The sequence below is a fragment of the Gopherus flavomarginatus genome, chromosome 5 (assembly GCF_025201925.1).
Source record: "Gopherus flavomarginatus isolate rGopFla2 chromosome 5, rGopFla2.mat.asm, whole genome shotgun sequence".
NCBI classification, from domain to species: Eukaryota; Metazoa; Chordata; order Testudines; family Testudinidae; genus Gopherus; species Gopherus flavomarginatus.
In genome coordinates this window covers 96,644,537-96,664,782 of record NC_066621.1, presented here as the reverse complement: position 1 = coordinate 96,664,782, position 20,246 = coordinate 96,644,537, and the positions used below count along the sequence as shown (strand labels likewise).

General features: G+C 43.2%; 1 protein-coding gene across 1 annotated transcript in view; it reads right to left on the bottom strand.

The window, feature by feature from the left end:
• Positions 1-806: 806 nt before the first annotated feature.
• Positions 807-20,246, bottom strand: part of LOC127052399 (cytosolic phospholipase A2 epsilon-like) — a 33,112-nt gene continuing 13,672 nt past the window's right edge. The window contains exons 9-21 of the mRNA XM_050955997.1: positions 19,834-19,997; positions 19,625-19,711; positions 18,351-18,388; positions 17,535-17,670; positions 10,792-10,928; positions 10,121-10,343; positions 8,958-9,072; positions 8,432-8,569; positions 5,014-5,121; positions 4,194-4,385; positions 2,508-2,674; positions 1,951-2,137; positions 807-1,015 (exon numbers count right to left, since the gene is read on the bottom strand). Of these exons, the coding sequence (XP_050811954.1) occupies positions 807-1,015; positions 1,951-2,137; positions 2,508-2,674; positions 4,194-4,385; positions 5,014-5,121; positions 8,432-8,569; positions 8,958-9,072; positions 10,121-10,343; positions 10,792-10,928; positions 17,535-17,670; positions 18,351-18,388; positions 19,625-19,711; positions 19,834-19,997 (1,901 nt within the window). The remainder of the gene's footprint in view (positions 1,016-1,950; positions 2,138-2,507; positions 2,675-4,193; positions 4,386-5,013; positions 5,122-8,431; positions 8,570-8,957; positions 9,073-10,120; positions 10,344-10,791; positions 10,929-17,534; positions 17,671-18,350; positions 18,389-19,624; positions 19,712-19,833; positions 19,998-20,246) is intronic.

Below are 20,246 nucleotides of genomic sequence, written 5' to 3'. Positions count from 1 at the left end.
ATATGTTGAAAAACCAATGGGAAGTAGAAGTTCAAGATAAACTTAAGCAGATTGTGTTGCAACAACTAGGGACCAGATCCACAAAGGTACTTAGGAACTTGAACTTCAGACAAACCTAAATCCCAGTTTTAGGCTCCACTGCAATCCACAAAATCCCCACTTGGCTGCTGCCTAACCCTGTAGGCACTGAGCGGGGGATCTGCAGCAATCTCAGATCAAAAACTAGACTATCCCTTAAAGACTGCCTGTAAGTATCTAAGAGAGCGCAGTTCCTGTGTTCTCCCCATCAGAGGGATAGTAGCTGTCCTTGAGCCTTGAATGGGTTGACTGGCAAGATTCCTAGTCCTCTTCCTAACAGTGCACTTCAGCACAATAACAGTCTTACCCATGGACAATAGTTCACAGAACAGCCACTAAAACAAGGCAGAACTACTATTATTTCAAGATTAATTGAATCCAGTGTGTCCACTGTAGTTTGGACTTATATATTTTTAAACTCACTCTCTAGGTATTTAGACCATGCCACCACCACAGCAGCTCCTTGTATATGGCTACCCATGTACTGTATTTCCAACATATTGCAAATTGCACTTTTTTCTCCTAAATTAATTTTGTAGTAATGAAATTCTTTGGGGAACAAGGAAGGTCTCTATTTGGTGACCTTTGTTCATCAGGGACAGCCAGTTAATAGTGTCAAACTGGAATCCATTGAAGACTGTTGGCCAATCTTCAGAAAAGTTGTGGTTCTCCATATGCCTGAGGATACAAAAACATTCTCCCAGGAATAAAGGCACTTGGCTTGGTAACTATTTTTTATGTCGCCTTTTCCGTTCCACTGCTGTATGCAAGGCTTGAAGAATCAGGTGTTTGTTATTCAGGATGTTGTACTCAGTCAGTTTAACCAGCTGATCATAATCTTGCTCCTTGTATGTGACTGAATATGTAGAATAGGGGGAAAAGCGACTGGTGAGATCAACTTTGCCCTCCTCCATCTCTGAGCTGGAGCGCTTCACACCTGGGGAAAAAATTCAAAAGGACATTGCTGTAGTACTGGGCTTATTTCTGTCATGTATCACCGGTAATAGCTCAGAGAAGGAGATTTCTCTGTTGTAAGAGCGCTCACCCATTTAAATGCTCTGGGCATGTTTTACAAATGTTTCTGTTGCAATCCAGTAATTTGATCCCTGGATCAGGGGAATGTCAGTTGCCTGATGTGCTGAAGGGAGAGGTGTAGGTGACTATCCCTATGAGTGTCTTTTGTTATCTGCTCATAACAGCCTTAGAGAAGTCTTCACATCTGTGACTCAAGCAGGAAAGGGAAATTCTGACATGGCAAATGGCAGAATTTAAAGAAGGGGAATGGAACCAAAAGAAGAGTAAAAGCCTCAAAAGATATTTAATAAGTGAAACAGTGTCCTGTCCAATGGAAAGGCTATTCCTACTGAAAAGAGGAATAGTGATCCAGTCAGTGAATAGGTTATTTACAAGGAAAGCAAAGCTCTCATACCCATCAATGCTCAGAGTTGTGACACTGGTCTTTTTATACTTGGGACAGAGACCCAACATTAGAGACACCAAAAGAAGGAAAGAAAAGTCTGCTAAAAGAGAAGGAAGTTTGTAATTATTTTGGGTTTTCTCCTTAAATGTACATTTCCTTTGACTTAGTTTAAAGATTTTGCATTTTTATTACAACAATTTACACTAATATACAGCAAGATAACTAGGGGTATGTAACAGATGAAGGTGAATCTGGAAGTAAAACAGGATCCTATTCTTCTTAACAAGAAATATTTAGTAGAACTAAGTGAAAATGGTAAGTTAGGCAATGGAGAGGTTTGTTGTAAGGAAATGAACAAGTGGAGAAGAATGAATTAAAGAATGAAATTCAATCTGTTGATAGGCTCGCCAGGGTGGTCTTCATTGAATGCTTGGCTACCGTTGATAACTTACCAGGTGCTTTGTAACTTTGGTAGGTGTCATTCACTAATGGGAAAAATAGCAATATAGGAGCTCCGGGAGTCTCAGCATCGTCAAAGAGGTAGCACTCCTTTAGGTTTTTCCTCTCTTCTTCACTCAGCTCAACTTTGGGGAATGGGATTCCTTGTTCTGAGTAGTACTTACAGGACTGATCCAGAGGCTGGATCAAGGAAGAGAACAACATGAGAACCCAAAGAATAGGCTGAGACCAGGATTTCCTGAAGTACAGCAACTAATACTAAACTGTGCTAGGCTACCTCTTGGAAAGAATGTGGTTCAAGAAACATGCATTATATGAAAATACATGGACAGGTTTTTTAATTTTCCCTGGAGTACTCAACAAAAAACACTGAGTACCACAAAAGAAAATGGTTAGGTTACAGGTTGTGAATACAATTTTAAGATACAGCATTAAGCTAAAATACTGTGGTTCAGAATACTCAACACAGGGCTTTTAATAGGAACAATATCACTAAAAACTTAAGACAAATGACTTACTGGAGAAAACAGAATAATTTGATTTCTCTCACCAGTATCTGTGATCCTGCACTGTAATTTAAATGCAGGATAACATCCACTTTCCTCTCTGGCCTCAAAAGTGGAGGGCAGCTGGTATTGATGAAGAATCCAGTATCTACCAGGGACAAGTATTCTGTTGTTTCAGTCAGCTGGTTGGGTGATGTGTCCAGCACAGTATCTAAAAGGAAAATATTTCTTGCTATAAGGGAAATCGCAGAGGAGCAGTTTGCTGATGCTCTGATGAATACACTGTTCAAGAAAAAAGGGTATTCAGCCCCATTCCACATTTCTAATTTCATTAAACATTTGATAAACTCTTTACATCACTGTTGCTCAGCCTTAAATTAGAACAACTATTTTCTCTGATGTCAAACTCTCCATGTTCTTTCTATTCCTGGCTCATTCAAACTGTGCTAGCCACCCATTCTCCCTCTCACTTACCCCCTCTTTTTCTTTTGGATGCATTGTGTGTGTGTGTGTGTGTGTGTGTGTGTGTGTGTGTGTGTGTGTGTGTGTGTGTGTGTGTGTGTGTGTGCGCGTGTGTGTGTGTGTCTATTAAGGCAAAGTTACAAGAAAACATTAACACACTACATTGCACATTACTTGTTCAGGATCAGATTAATATTCAAAGAACTTGGCTAAAGATTCTGGCTTGGGAGCCCTTCTCCTATGAGTACACTAGAAAGGGTGACCAAATTCCTAAATACCTATCCTCTTTTTGGTGTTTCTCTCATGTACGTACTTGCTTTGAAAGCTTTTCCATTACAAGATCAATCTATATTTTACTTTACCACAGTACCATAGGAGGGGTCACACTTTTCCAATAATGTGCAATACAGTGTATATCTACACTGCAATTAAAAACCCGTGGCTGGCATGTGCCAGCTGACAGGCTCACAGGACTCAGCCTGTGGGGCTGTTTAATTGCAGTGAAGACTTCCAGGCTTGGGCTGGAGGCCGGGCTCTGGGACCCTGTGAGAGTCCCAGATCCTGGAAGTCTTCGCTACAATTAAACAGCCCCGCAGCCCAAGCCCCATTAGGCAGTACAGGTCAGCCACAAGTGTCTAACTGCAGTGTAGACATATCCACAGAATTTAGCTACTAACAGTAGAAAAATAAATTAATTTGTTGTTCTGTTTAAAATGCAGATCCTTTACTGGAGCATTAAATAAGCTAGTCACGGGTCTCTAGGAAGCCGGCATTTGGTCCTTTTGATCTGAAGTGGCACTCTCCTCTAGTGATCAAATATTTCTTCATTCTACCCACTAAGGCCCAGATGCTCAAACTCCCATTGGAGTTAGGTGCCTAGATACCTTTGAGAGTCTGGGCCTTAATGTCTCCTCTCTGTTCATAAAGACTGGGAATGCTGCCAACACACTGAGCCAAACTATGGAGATTTAATCAACTGGCTACAGCCCAAAGAGAAATGAGCTTGAATCCCATCAAATCCATGTCACTAAAGATTTTCAGCCCTGCATAGTTCAATTGATTGATCAAACAATTCTGTTTAAAAGTAGATTCAAACTTTGGCATATCAGGAAGCGGGGCGGGGGCGGGGTTTGAGGGGGAAGTGGGAATTGTTTGTTTTGTGATTAAATAAAATCCATTCATTCTCTCCCAAGTCACGCAGATCTCCTCACTATATCACAGACCTCAAATTCCTGCAAAGGATGCTGCTGAAAGGCAAGTGCTATTACCTTTCCATCTACAAAACTTGTCATTCTCTAGATAGTCATTATGCAGCTGGAGGCCTTTCAGGAAACTGTGGTACTGGGCAACTGACGTGCGCTCTGTAATGGCACCACGAAGAACACGGGAAAGGAGGCTTGCTGTGGTGAATACTTGAGTCTTCTGTTCGTGTGGCCTCAGAGGTAGGGCAGGCTCTTCCTCTGCAAAAGAAGTAAATAAAGGGTTTGCCTAGATAAATGTTTCTGAGGAGCCCCCAAAATAGCAATAATAAACAATAACAATCTCTACGCTATTAGCTTATGGTGTCCATGATGAAAGGTCTCACGAGCACCTTAACAAAAGGTAGATAAACTTTTTTTTTGATCTATTAAGACAAAATTTCTTAAGATACCCCAAGGCTGGATTAAAAACAAAGCCCTAACATCCAATAAGCCATACAACGTCACACCACCTACAAATCATAATCCTGAAAAATAAATCAAGTTGAACTGTATTTTTCAAATTAAAAATTCAGCAAATATTCATGTGTTGTTTTTGGAGTGTCTAATTAGCTGCAAACCGGGATCATTATTCTTGAATATATTTACTCTCTTACACATTCAGTGATTATTGCTAGTGATCAAAGGGCAGTCTATGAGTTATTCAGAAATTATCCCATGATGGTAGTCAATATTAGTCTTTTGAAACTGGTTCCTTCCAGGCAAGATATGATGCCTTTGCAAATTTTTAAAAATAAAACTTCAAAAAGCAAGTGCATGGTTTACACAACAAATAGTTGTGAAGCATAATGAAAAATAAATGGTAAGGCAGAGGTACAAAGTAACTTACCAATATCATTTACTCTGTCTCGGGTCCACCTCTGCCAAAAGTCCTCTGAAGTATGGGACAAATTCCAGATATATAACAGATTCAGGGAAAATAAACTACTCCACATGCCTGTGAAAGGAGAGATAGATCAGTATTGCCAATCCTAAACATTAAAAAATCATGAGTCAGGCCCTCCAAAATCATAAAAGATTGGATTAAAAATAATGAGATTTGTTTTTAAATAATAAATGTTGAGTTATTTATATTTGTTTTCTGCTTTTTAAATCTTCAGGGCATTCTTGGTGAACATTTTCAAGCTTTGCTCTAAAACCATGAGGGCTAAGAAATATTTTTTTAAATGAAAGTTGCACTTCTCACGTACTCCCATGATTCTAGGCTTCAAGAAAAAAAAACACCAAATAACTCAAGACTTGTGATAAAATCATGAGAGTGGGCCATGCTAGAGATTTTATGGGGACCTATCTGATCGAGTCTTGGGAGTATTTAATTGAAAATTGCCTTTTTATCCTTTCATCTGAAGTTGTTCCCTTATCTTCTATTTTTTGCAGGCATCTGTCTCTGCACAATTCCAAACTTCTGCTTTTAATATCTGACTTGAGGGCTTTAGATACTAAGGACCAGATTGTGTCTGGCTTTGTGTGGGTGTGCAGGTAGGATGCAAAGAATCTTCCTCTCTTGTGTATGCCTTGAAAGGGGCCAGGACAGTGCCTGTGCTCTGGGAAATGCAGGGATGCTCTTTTCTCATGTATGCTGCTCTCTCTGTAGACCAGGTCTGGTGCACCAAGGGAACAATTTTAACCATTTTTAAAGCATGGTGAAGCTTGCATAGTCATGCACAACTGAGAGCTTGAAAAGGACTTTATGATTCCTAGGGCACAATGCCCCTCCAACCCCCACCCTCCCAAGTAATTCCTCGGGCAGTGCAGTTCTTTACAGGTCTCTGCCTGAATGGTACAATTTTGCTCAACTCTAATTCAGATAGTCTGTCACAGAGAGGGTTATAGGTCATATCCATCATAAGATGGAAGCCTTCTTGTATCTCTCCAGATCACCCATTCTCTTCCTTCCTATGTCATCTTTCTTTTCTCTGTTGCTTACTGCTCTTAATTTCTCTTCCTCTTTTGAGGAGTGTATTAACTCTGCAGAATTTTGAAATATGGGCAGCACTGGTATGTCAGATTCTCAGAAGGGTCAGTTTTACTCTATTATTTTCTACATATCACTGGTGTGCCTGTGTTGCAGAGCATTACAGTTTCACTGACGGTATGAGGTTTTGTCACCTTTTGTCACACTGTTACAGCGATGGAGAGAGGTTTTTAAGGTCAGGCTTGACAAAGCCCTGGCTGGGATGATTTAGTTGGGGATTGGTCCTGCTTTGAGCAGGGGACTAGACAAGATGACCTCCTGAGGTCCCTTCCAACCCTGATATTCTATGATTCTATGATCTCACTGACTCCTTTCCTATTTCAAATGGAGTCAGACAAGGCTGTGTCCTTGCCCGTGTACTGTTCAACCTTTTCTTCACCCAAGTTCTCAACCATGCTATAAATGAGTTCAACAGAGGCATATACATCAGATACAGACACGACGGCTCAGTCTTCAATTTTATAAAGCTTAAAGCAAAAACAAGAGTAACTGAACTACTAATAAGAGAAGTACTCTTTGCAGATGATTGTGCCCTCCTAGCACACACAGAGGGAGATCTCCAGTTCAGTGTAGATTGCTTCTCTAAAGCATCAAAATTGTTTGGCCTTACAATCAGCCTAGAGAAAAATGTGGTGTTGCATCAATCATCTTCACTGCTTTGTGTGGTATCCCCTTGCATATCCATTAGTGGAATCCAACTAAAGCAAGTTGACAGTTTTACACATCTCGGCAGCAATATCTCCAATGATGGATCTCTTGATAAACGAATCACTAACAGGATACAGACAGCTTCTCAGTCATTAGGAAAGCTACATAACAAAGTCCTGAAATCCCACAACATAACCCTCTCAACAAAAATAAAACTTTATAATGCTTTTGTGCTCTCATCTCTCCTCTACGACTGTGAGACCTGGACACCATACAAATGGCATATCAAACAGCCAGAGGCCTTCCATATATGGTCTCTGCTCGCCATTATGGACAAAATAACCAACCTGGATGTTCTCCAAAAGTCAAATGCCACAAGCATCGAGACCATGCTAATAAAGCCCAACTACGCTGGGTTAGACACATCATTAGGATGCCTGAATATAGACTCCCCAGAAAAAATGTCTATGGAGAATTGGCACAAGGATACCAGAATCAAGGCCACCCCAGAAAGCACTACAAGGACAGTATCAAGAACAGTATACACTTTGGTGCAATAAAGTGGAATGATCTTGAGAAGGCTGCGTTAAATAGATCAGCAGGGCAGCACACAACACTCAGAGCTTTTCAAGCCTTCAAAGAGGACAGAAATAATCGATTGTTAGCTGCCAGGGAAAAGCAGCATACTACTGCTATAGCTACCAAGATGCTCCCCAATGACCTTTTCTGCCCTATATGCTCATGAGCATGCGCATCACACTTAGGACTTCAGAGTCACTGCAGAATCCACAAAAAGAGATAGCATGAAAACGTCATCATCGCACCGACGGAATACACACACACACACACACACACACACACACACACACACACACATATCCATCTGAGTTAAAATTCTGGATTAAGACCATGTTTAAGAGATTAAACTCAAGACGTGTGGGCTACATCTGCATTGCGAGCTCAGAGTGTGAGTCCCAGCTTAAGTACACATACTTGCAGTAGCTCTCATCTGAGCTAATGCACTGAAAACAGGACTGTAGCCACAGTAGCATGGGTAGCGGCAGCACAGGTTAGTTACCTCAAGTACAAACCTGCCTGAACCCCCTAGGTATATATTCAGGGTGGCTAGACCATGACACCGCTGCCACTGCCACTGCCCATGCCACCGTGGTGATACTATTTTTAGCATACTAACTCAGATGAGAGCTAGCATATGTGTGTTGAGCTAGGAATCACACCCCTAGTGCACAGTGTAGATTTGGCCTCTGGACAAAATCCTGGTCCAGTTGAAATAAATGGCAAAATCCTATTGACTTCACAGGGGCCAGGATTTTACTCATGGACTGGTAGCAAACTATTGTTATGCAAAAACAGTTAGAAAATTTCAGATAGAAAATGTTTAAAGTCTAGTAGTTGCCATTCACCTATTATTTTGTTTTCTGCTTTAACAATGCAAAAGAAAACACTTTATTAAATATTAATTCATATATGGTACTGGCAAAAATTCTGGCAGGTGATACTGTACCATTGCTGCCAATCACACAGCAGTGACTCACCAGTGGCCGGTTTATGTAATCAATTATGTTTTTTATTAGTTTGGCATTTTTACAGGACAATAACTCACCTTCCAAGTAGCAGATCCGGGATTCTGGGAGCCTCTTCATCAGCCGACCCATGAAAAACTCGCTTCCAAAGTCCTCAGAGCGAATGAAAGCTCCATATTTCATGAATCCAACTTCATAGGGGGTGAATTCCAGCCATTCTGCAAACAGAGCCACAAACAAAAAGACAAAAACAAAACCCCAAAAAATCTTTTACAGCAGACCCCTGGCTGAGGATAAAGAGTTATGCTGTTATCAAATGGATATAAGGCATTAGAAAAAGGTTGAACCACTGAAAGTTATTTCCGATCCAGCACAAACACCAGAAATGTAGAAACACCACAAAAACTAAAACTAGCCATTACAAAAAGCCAGCTGGTGTAAGCTGATGTAGCCCCATCGACTTCAGTGGAACTATGCCAATTTTTACCAGGCCATGGTCTGGTTTTTAATTTAGAGGGGGTTTTATGTAATCTATATGAGGTCTTACACACAATACTGAGTCACCTCCTAGATTTAAGATCAAATACATCTCTGGAATATCTTTACCTTTGAAATCCAAAGTGCTATAGTTGTCCTTGACATTGATTGCCACGTAGATGGGCAGTGGGTTCTGACCCTGATCCACTGCCTGTTGCTGATTTGAGAGTTTATGGTTGTCTTTCTGTTTTTACAAGAAAAGTAGCTAAATTAAAGGGGGTGGGGGAAAGGAACTGAAATAGGAACCTACTCACTATATCTGTACTTGGAATGCAGTAAAATGCCTGCATTTCAGCCATGTTCTCCATGGTATGACTGAATTGTGTGCAGCAGTTAATATGTCTGGGATCTTCCATATTTGCCAAAATTCCCAGGAACAGCTGACAACCATGGTGGCTGCAAGTTCTTGATAACTATATGGCACATGATTTGATGGCACTTTCAGACCAACATGATAGGAGTGGCTAAAAAGGAGAAAGAGATGCCTACAGTGGCCATTTTCATTACCACTACAAACAGTTCTTTTTCTCTCCTGCTGATAATAGCTCACCTTAACTGATCACTCTCCTTATAATGTGTATGGTAACACCCATTTTTTCATGTTCTCTGTGTGTATATCTTCCTACTGTATTTTCCACTACATGCATCTGATGATGTGCACTGTAGCCCACGAAAGCTTATGCCCAAATAAATTTGTTAATCTCTAAGATGCCACAAGTGCTCCTGTTCTTTCTACAGCATAGAGGCTCTGGAGTGGTCTAAGTTAAAAATGAGCCTAACATCCTAGTTTAATGTACAATACTGCAGCTATACACAGGATTGGGCATGCATGTATCAGGAGTAATGCAATTGCATGTGCTGTGAAAAATGAGTGGATAATAGTCTATTGTTTGCTGTTCTAAAACACTTATAATTTCATTATTTCTAAAGAAAACATCTTTAAAATATACCTACAGCACTTAACTATTACTTTTTCAAAATGTGATTTTTCCAGTAAAAAGCATCCAAAAACCTACTAGTGAAAACAGTCATTCCGCGCCCCCTGCCCTCTGCTGCATTCAGAAGAAGCATGAAAAAATATTGTCCCAAATGGGTCAGTGTCAGAAAGTTATAAGCCTCTGAAAACTGAGTGGCTTTTAAGGGAAGTGTTTCCTCAGCCATAAAGATAAGATTATTAGTGCAATATTAATCACCATAATGATTTAAGAAAGCCATGCTTTGACATACTGTACCCCATCATGTAACAAATATTCAACAATAAGCCCCCACAGATCTATAGAAGATGTCCTGTGTCCTTCTTGTTTCCGCTGACACAGCTGCTTGTTATAATACTTCATACGCTCCATGGAAAAAGAGCCCATTTTGCATTTGGTCACATGTTTTCGAGCTTCATTGATTTTCCCAGACAGATCGTGCTGTGACCAATCAGCATCTCTGTACAAATTTGCCATAGTCCTGGGAAATATATTGAAGGGGAAAAAACAAATGGAGGCTTTTTTAGAGAAGGTGCTAAATTTAACGTTTTCAATTTGAAGGGTTAATGTAAACTTCAGAAAAGGTTTCATGTCCTAAATCTAAGCTGCCTTTGAGTTCTAGATTCCCCAAAAAACATTACATTTTTTTAAAATCACAAACATTACATTTCCCCTGCCTGGTAAATTTAAAATCGCTGGCCAATTTCCCTAAAATATTTTTTTAAACATATACTTCTGTGCTGACACTAACTATCAGAATTTCCCACTCCAAAAATAAATTTTTCTGGCAAAGTTATAAATGGATCAAAAATAGGCCTTGGGTCACAATGCTGGCTATGGGGGAGCTGCTACTGGCAGCTCCATAGTATTTCTTTAGCATAGATCATTGTATCAGCAGCATAAAGAAACTCTGCTCATGTCTTCCTTACCATGTCGTGCCAGACAAGCCAGTCAGGTACATAGCACAGTCTATGACATTTAACTTCTTGAGACCCAGTAGACTGCCATATGTCGTTGTCAGTGATCTCATTCCACCACCTGTTGTCATGATTGCCACCACAGGAATCTGTTCAATACAAAGACAGCAAGTTACTGCAAAGCAAATGATATATGAACATTTAGAGAATCTGAAGTGGAACACTAGACTCAATCCAGTTCCAAATCACAACTGTAGTCTCTCTTCTGACAAGGTCAAAACTGAAACACTTACACACACTCCTGAACACTCGAGAAGTTTAGAATCTGATTTGGACCCAAACTCAGTAGCTCAGGCCCTCTCTATTTGGAATAGAGAAGGGAAGGACTTATTATAAGTACAGTTGCTTTTGATTCTACTAAAGAGTTTTTGTGGCCAAGATGGGTTGAAGGATGAGCTCTGCCTAGAACAGTGGTGGGCAACCTGCAGCCTAGTAACCTACTGGCAGGCCGCAAGACAGTTTGTTTACATTGACCGTCTGCAGGCGTGACTACCCACAGCTCCATGGCTGCAGTTTGCTGTTCTCAACCACTGGGAGCTGTGGGAAGTGGCACAGGCCGCAAGGTCATGCTGGCCACCATTTCCTGCAGCTCCCATTGGCCAGGAACGACGAACCGCGGTCACTGGGAGCTGCAGGCAGCCATGCCTGTGGATGGTCAGTGTAAACAAGCTGTCTTGCGGCCTGCCAGTGGATTACCCTGACGGGCCACATGCAGCCCACGGGCCGCAGGTTGCCCACCACTGCCTCATATGGCTGTCTCAATACATAGCTTCTAACAGTCAACCCCTTACCACTTGCCTTCTCATGGCAGAGGCATTTTTAACTGAAAGTGGGGGTGTGAAGGATGAGGGTCTGGTGCATTATGAGTGGCTTGCTCCAGGCAGATGGGACTCACTAGCCATGCAGGCAGTCCACCTAGGAGAAGGAAAAACTCCAATTTCAAACCAAGTATGTCAAGTGTGGCTAGCCAGTTTGTAAAAGTTGTGTCATTTGCACATGTTCCACAGGTCTTCATCTTCAACAAGTATATCAGTACAAAGGGTAAGCTGGTCATCCTACTTCTGGGGGACACATGTCCCATTTTTAAAGGGACAGTCCCATATTCCTGCAGGAGTCCCAACTTTTTCTTAAAAATGGGCAAATTGCCCCATATTTTCTATCTCCTCCACATCAGTACTGGTAGGTCCTGCTGCTGGACTGATCCTTGCTTGCCAGCCACCTGCCCATCAGCAGTGAGTTGGGGGTGGGGGTCCAGTGACCGATGATGGGGGCAGGTGTGCAAGGCTGGTGACGGGGCAAAGATGCAACACAAGGGGCCAACTGCTTCCCCTGCTAGTCTGTCAGGGCAGCCACTGCTGTGCGTGGGCTCTCAGCCAGCACGGCTCCAGCCTCCTGACATGCCATTTCCGGTCGGTGCTGGCTGTATGCTGCGAGCTGCAGTGGCTGGTGAGTGTGGGCAGGCACCAGGCAGTAGCCAGTTACATGTTGCCTCTGCTGCCCACCAATCAGCCCTTTACGTGCTCCCACTCTTGCTGTCCTCTCCCTGCTTTGCCCCTTTGCCCCCCCGCCCAGCCCCTCTGCTCCTCCTCAGCAGGGCACATCCCACTCCCAGCGCTGTGCGGAGAACCAGCCCCTGGTCAGAGTGCTCAGCTCACCAAGAGCCTGGCTGGCAGGCTCCTTCCTTCCCCCACAACCTCTGGCTGGACCAGTGCCTGGGGAAAGCCCAAGACCCTCTGGCCCAGGGCACTGCCCAGGAGGAGCCAAGCCCTGCATGTGCCAATGCCCTGTGCAGTGCTGGCAAGGAGAAGCCTCTCCACCCCTTAGCCAAGCTCTGGAGTGTGTGTGTGGAGGGGGGGAGCAATTTCCAGCCTGTTCCCACCCTGAACCTACAAGCTTCACAGCAGCCCTGGGAGCAGGGGCTTAGCATCTTCTTCATCCACCCACTCCCACCCTAGGTCTTGCCCCCAGGGAGCGCAGGGCTGCTCTATCCCCTAGGCACCCTCCCCTGCTGAGCCATCTCTCTGACTTGGTTCCATGAAGCCCCTGCAGTCAGATTCCCTGGGCCCTGGTGCACAGTGCATCCTTAGGGCTTAACCCCTTCCTGCCCACGCTATAGCTGGAGGCATCTGGATTATGTTGGTGGCCAGTAGCAGCCTGGAGGGGTTACCTGCCTTTTGACACTGTGCAAGCAGGAAACAACAAGGGGAGAGAAGAGATGAGCTCTGCAAAGACATTTGCCAGGTCATCCCTTCCCCCTGCTCCTCCTCCCCTGTGTCTGGAAGCAGCTCTCATCCCTTCCTTCCCACACAGCGCCGAAAGGCTGTGGCTGGTCATGTTCTGGTGTGAACCCTGGCAGAAATCTGGGGTGGGGCGGCATGTCACCCTGCGGTCCAGTCCCCCCTCCCACATGCCAGGAAAGGCGGGTCCATCATAGGGGCCCAGTCAGGCATGGAGGGCAGAAAGCGCCGGTCAGGGAGGGTTGGGTAGGTCGGTCACTCTCTCACTCCCACTATGCGAGAGAGGGGTACGGGAGGGTGGGGGGGGAGTGTCACCCCTCCACGTATTAACCATAAAGCCTTAATGATAAGAAGGTAAATAAAAAGAATCCAACTACACAGTAATTCTTTTCAACAGGAGCTCAGTCAACTTGATGTTAATTTGAATGTTTGTATTTGCATAGTTCTGACTGATTGCCATTGAACTCACTTGAGTATGAGTAATTTTACCAGGTGTTCTGTATTCACCATAGGGAAATATGGTCACCCAACCCAGAAGTGACACACAACCTCTTTGTCTGACGACTGTGGAAAATGGCCAACTTACCACATTGTGGCACATATGGCTAAATATAGCAAGCCTCAGAGTAACGTTGGTTTCCCTGAATGTGGGAACAATGAAAAGGAAACAAAAAGTAGTAGTCGAGATGATGAAGGGAAGGAGAGTGCACATTGTCTGTATACAAGAGACAAAATGGAAGGGATTGAAATCCACGTGCATCAAGGAGGCTACAAGATGATGTACAGCAGCAAAGAGGAATAAAGTAGGAATAACAGTAGCAGAAATATTACAGGATATGATAGTGGACATCCAACGAAAGAGTGACCAGCTGAGGAAAGTTAGAACAGCACTGAGTGGAAACCAAAACTTTTATGGTATATGCTGATCTGTTCCACACGTTGGCTATATGAGAGAGGAGAAGGTAGAGTTCCACATAGCATTGGGCCAAGTGATGAGCGAAGTACCACACGCTGAGTACCTGATTATCAGAGCAGATCTCAATAGATATGAGAGAACACAGTGAGAGCTATAATGACTATCAGAGGATGAAGTTTTGGTACCAGAAATGAAGCTGGTGAGGGTATCTTGGAGTTAGCCAGAGCCCATGGCCTGATTGTTGCCAATATATATTTCACAAAGAGGGAGAAGCACTTAATTATATACTGGAGCAGTGCCAACAGGTCCCAGACTGATTACTTCCTGACAAGAAGAGATCTAAAAAAATGTGAGACTGTAAAGTGATCCCAGGAGAGCAGATTGCAGAGAAACATAGGTTGCATGGAACAGACTTCTGGGTGAAAAAGGCAGTGGGCGGCGAGGGGGCGGGGGAACTAAAAGATGAGCTGTGGAACAAAGGATAAAGTGATAGAGGCCTGCAGACAGGGAAGTTAGTCTGAGATTTCTATAGAGGTCAGGCAATGACCAAATCAGCCATGATGATACCAATGAGGTTTGGAGAAAAATATCCACAGGTAATACAGAAAGCTCACAAGCTGTGTGTTGACAAATGAAAGAAGATATGGTAATGGTCTAATAATGTGCAGGAAACAGATAAGAAAAAAGGAGGGAAGGCTTAAGTGATGGCAGAAACAAGAATAGTGGACAGTTATGAGGAATACAGGCTGGTAAAGAGAAAGGTGAAAATACTGGTTGCAGAAGCTAAGGGTCAGGCACTTAAAGCTTTATATGTAGGATTATTGAGGAAGGAAGGGCAAACAGGAATATAGAGGTTAGCAAAGAACAGACAAAGAAGCACTAGGGATCTGAGAGCTGTGAAGTGTATCAAAGACAAAAATGGAAGAGTACTGGTGGAAGATAGCAAAATCATTAGGAGAGGTCAGTGGTTTTATGAGAAACTGCTCAAGGGAGAGAACCTGAGGAAATCATTGTGCTAAGTATGGGCAAACAACAACCTCACAAGAGCTATCACTGTGTTAGTGAGTCAGACAGCATTAAAGATGATGACACATGGGAAGCCAGAGGGATCAGATCATGTAGCAGTTGAGGTATTTAAATCAGGCAGTGGTGGTGATGATGAACTTCCTTAAATTAATCCTCCAAACTGAAAAAATATCCAACTAATGGGGGAAGAGCATATTGGTCTCTGTCTTCAAGCATAAAGAGCACGTGGAAGAATGTAGTAATTACTAATTGTAATGGGGAGGGGCACTCACTTCTTGCGCAAGTCCTGCTGCTGCTGCTGCAGTACCACAAGCTTTTTCTGCTGCTGTCACCTCCTGTAGCTTTGTCGACCTCACTTGGCAAGTCTTCCATGGCTTGGCCCTCCAACTGAGTCACAAAGCCCAAATGAATCCCTTCAGGGGTATTAAACTATCTAATAAATGAACAGTCTATTTGTCCTGACTCCGGTCTCCTTTAAATGAAGCCCTTTGTTTGGGTTCCTAGCTCAGCCCTGCCCCCTTTGTGGGATTTATGCTGCTTTGTTTGTGGTCGATAGGGGCAGGAGTGGCAGGAGTGGCAGGAGTAAGGCCTTGCAGTTAACACTGCTCTGTACTCCAGACACCCCTAATGAGCCAGCTAAGCTGCCTGATAGACTGACTGTAGGAGGGTGCTCTGGGCTGAGACCGAGGAGTTCAGAGGCCTGGAGGGGTATCAGGGTTGGGGCAGGGGGTTGGTTGAGGTGAGGGCTCCAGCTGGGGGTGCAGGCTCTGGTATGGGGCTGGGGATGATGGGTTTGAGGTGTAGGAGGGTGCTCCTAGTTTGAATCAAGGTGTGCGGAGTGCAGGAGAGGGATTAGGGCTGGGACTGGGGATTGGGGCATGGGACGGGGTCAGGGGTGCAGTTTCCAGGCAGCACTTACCTCAAGCAGCTCCCAGAAGCAGTGGCACATCCCCTCTCTGGCTCCTATGCGGAGACATGGCCAGATGGCTCTGCGTGCTGCCCTGTCTGGCAGTTTGGGGCAGGGGCAGTGTGCAGGCCCCACTGGCTGCCCCTACCCATAGGAGCCAGAGAGGAGACATGCTGGCTGCTTTCTGGGAGCTGCGTAGTGCAGAGTTTAGCAGGGAGCCTTCCAGCCCCGCTGTGTGGCGCCGCCAACTGAACAGTCAATGGCCCGGTCAGTGGTGCTGACCGGAGTTGCCAGGATCCCTTTTCAACCAGATATTCTGGTAAAAAACTGGACACCTGATCATCCTACCCACAGCCGCTCAGAGCTGGTCCCCGTGGTACCCCGCAGCTCCCAACCACCATAGATGGCAAAGAGACCCTGCAGCTCCCAGCCGCTGTGGGCTGAAGTTAGAGGTTTCTGGAAGTCATGGATTCCATGACTTCTGCGATCTCTGTGACACAATTGTAGCCTTTCCTATTAGTTGTCTCTTTTGTAAGATGAATGGTCCCCATCTTTTTAATATCTCCTCATATGGAAGTTGTTCCATATTGTTGTTTCCCTTCTCTGGCAATTCTCATTTATTGATTTTTTTCCAAATTCTTTTTTCCAATTCTAGTATAACTTTTCGAGATGGGATGACCAGAAGTGTACGGAGTATTCAACACTTGTGTGTACCATGGATTTATATAATGGCATTATGATATTTTCTGACTCATTATCTATCCCTTTCCTAACAGTTCCTAACATTCTGTTAGCCTTTTTGACTGCTGCTACATATTGAGCAAATGTTTTCAGAGAACTACCCACAATGACTCCAGATTCTTTCTTCAGTGATAACAGCTAATTTAGATCCCATCATTTTGTATGTACAGTTGGGATCATGTTTTCCAATGTGTATTATTTTGCATTTTTCAACGTTCAATTTCATCTGCCATTGTGTTGCCCAGTCACCCAGTTTGTGAGATCCCTTTGTAATTCTTCACAGTCTGCTTTGGACTTCACTCTTTTGTATCATCTGCAAACATTGTCACTCACTGTTTACCCCCTTTGCCAGATCATTCATGACTATGTTGAACTGCACTAGTCCCATTACAAATCTTTGGGTGACCCTGCTATTTACCTCTCTTCACTGTGAAAACTGGCCATTTCTTTCCTATGCTTTGTTTCCTATCTCTTAACCAGTTACTGATCCATGAGAGGACTTTCCTTCTTATACCAGGACTGCACAGTTTGCTTAAGAGCCTTTGTTGTGGGACCACAGGCTTTTGGTGACATGGGAGCAGGAAAGGAGGAAGCAGATTTTTGGAATACGCCACGGCTGAGGTTTATTGGGATGGGCTTTGTGTGGCAAAAGAGTCAAGTGTGTTGGAGACAGAGGAGGGGAGGGATAAGACAACTGAGTCTACTGATGTGATGGATGAGAATGCTGGTATCAGAGGGCCACCACTTGAATTGAGGGCCTCCTGACCATTCAGAAGTTTTGATAATAGTAAACGTGTCACATTAGGTGTCCAGTTGCTGAGTGGTCATTTTAGCTGAGGAGGAATAGCTGGGATTCTGTCCTACATACCTCATCATCCTGCAGGTCCTCCTCTAGCTGGAGAACCTTTTTCAGAGCAGCAGCAACATATTTCTTCCTTTTACAGAGGAAATCCTGTTCCTCTGTGCACAAGTCAAACCCTAAGCGCACGTCTAGGTCTTCTGAGCTGGAACACAGACCAGGAAAAACACAGGCACACAAATTGCATGTTGTTACGGATAGTCAATTTTAGAACTTACAGTGCAGACAATCAACCATTTCCAAACAGAGTCAATCTGACAGAAGAGTCTTTCCCACACTCCTATATAGACAAACTGATGTAACATGAACAAGAGAGAGAGAAAAGCAAGAAAAAAAAGGAGGAAATTAATTCCTATAATAATTTCTGAAGCCGCTACCAGGAGGATCCTGCTATATTTTAGACATAAGCTGATGGCTGTTATTAAAGCCCAATGCCTTTTTGAGAGCTGTAGTAGAACAAGCTTTGCTGACTGTAACTGATCAACTTTATAGCTAAACAGCATCATGATAGATTATGGATTGTGCTGAACAGGAAACCAACATAACAGGACAAATACAGATTTGAAATTGCTAACTCTGCCACTACTTCTATCACATACATGAGTCTCATTAAACTGATGAAAATATTGGGTACAGTATATGCTGTGTTCTTTTTATATATAAAGTTCCAGCTTTTAGTCTAAAGGAATTAAAAGTTGTGTGCTTTTAATGTCTTTGCATGAATTGTTGACATACAGTAAGCAGACTTTTTCTCATAAAGAGACAGGGAGAGAGCAGAATTTAGCTGACAAAATCATTAACATATAAAGAGGATGGATCTCTTACCAGTCTGTAGCCTTCACATACAAATCAAATTTTTTATCCTGAAAACCAAGAATACAAATACTTTCAGTGCCATCACATTTTTAAGGTTTCTCCTCCCTTCAGCTTTTGAGTGAGTTTTATCTTGTCTCTTTTCAGCAATGCAGACACGTACCTGAGATGCTATGTATATGGATTCAACATCACTAATTTATTCTCTGTAAAGCTGCACAGTAATTCTCAGCATTTTCCAGTGACTGTACCATTTTAAACAGATGAACTTCTTGGCAGTACTAGCTGGTCTTAGTCTCCTCCAAAGGAGACAAAGTGTGTGTGATCCATAACCCACCAAGAAGTCTGGTGCTGCCAAAGTTCCATGGTTAGTTAGAATGCCCCCACCCCCACCCCTTGGACAGGAGGAGATGAGCAGCAGTGCTCCAAGACCTAGCACAGTGATTTATCATTAAGATCAGGATGGAATGTCTAGACTGTCACTCACAAAAGCCTGAAGAGGCAAGCACTGGTTGAGAACTGGTGGAATAAATGACAGTTCAATGTGACTTGTTTGGCTAGTCATGAAAATCTCATTATAGCTATTAGCTTCTGTAGAATCCAGGATTTTTGTGAGTAGTAGTGGGTTTTCTTTTCCAAAGCTAAATTTTGGCTCTTAGCGACATCACTTAACTGTGGCCCTTTAACATGGGTTTACATAATCATAAAGCATATTGTTAATCCCCATAACATTTCAGAACCATAGAATAAATCAGGAGTTCCCAACTTCCCAGCATTTTCAGGCAATGCACCAGTGTACTGGGCCAAGAGCTCTGCTATATCAGCCATTGTCCTCCATCTTCCATTCACTTAGGCCCATGAGTTTGGAATCTTGGAACTCCCAATCCCAGGTACGTAAATACAAGATTGCATTCTGGAACAATGCAACAATGGTTCCAATGATTCTATTCTGGAGCACTATAGTTGCATGGCTACAGCTGGAGGTCCACTGTCAGAGACAACAGAACACATGGAGAGTCAGTTGACCCTTGTGGGACAGACATAGATCTGGCTCCCAAGATTCATGGAGGTGGGAAGGGGCATAGCCTTTGAAATCAAATTTCTCTAACCTCTTTCACCATAGGAATAATGCCAGAAAAACTCATTGAGGGGATTACCTTCGTTCTTCTCCTCCTCTTATCCCCTTTCCATTATTTTTTCCAAGTGAGGCAATCTAGGCCATTATTGTTACACGGGTAATAATCCAGATCAGTGTTTACTCCTAAAGACTAACAATAAGCACTCACCTCTGCTATTGTTACTTTCTCTCCTGTGGGAAGTGAATTGAGAGCCACATTTGGCGAGTCTGCCTTTGTGTTATAGGAACAGCTACGCTGAAGAAATACATACAAGTTTATATCACAAGGAGTAAAATGAAGATAGATTAATGTTGCTATCTAATGCATGTGTTTCTTTAAAGTTACTGCTAAGTTTATTAAGGCCAATGAAAACTTACAAAGGAGTAACGTGGTTTCTGCTTTGGTAGAACAACATTCAATGCTGGCTGCTTATACTTGACATAGTGAAACTTAGTGGGACATGAGGATCTAATGATGGGATCAGAGGCCAATGTAAGGTCTTGGGTCTCTTCATGGGATCCTTTCACTCTGAGGGAGATGTCTTTTCCTAAAGGAATGAGACAAAGCACACACAGAAGTTACTATTATTGGACTGGAAACATAGCATTATAAGGGTATTAAAAAAAACCCTTCATTAAACTGATTAGAAGTGTAATAACCTTAGTCCCAGTTTTGGACCTTAGCGTCCAAAATATGGGGGTTAGCATGAAAACCTCCAAGCTTAGCCACCAGCCTGGACCTGGTACCTGCTGCCACCACCCAAAAAATTAGAGTGTTTTGGGGCACTCTG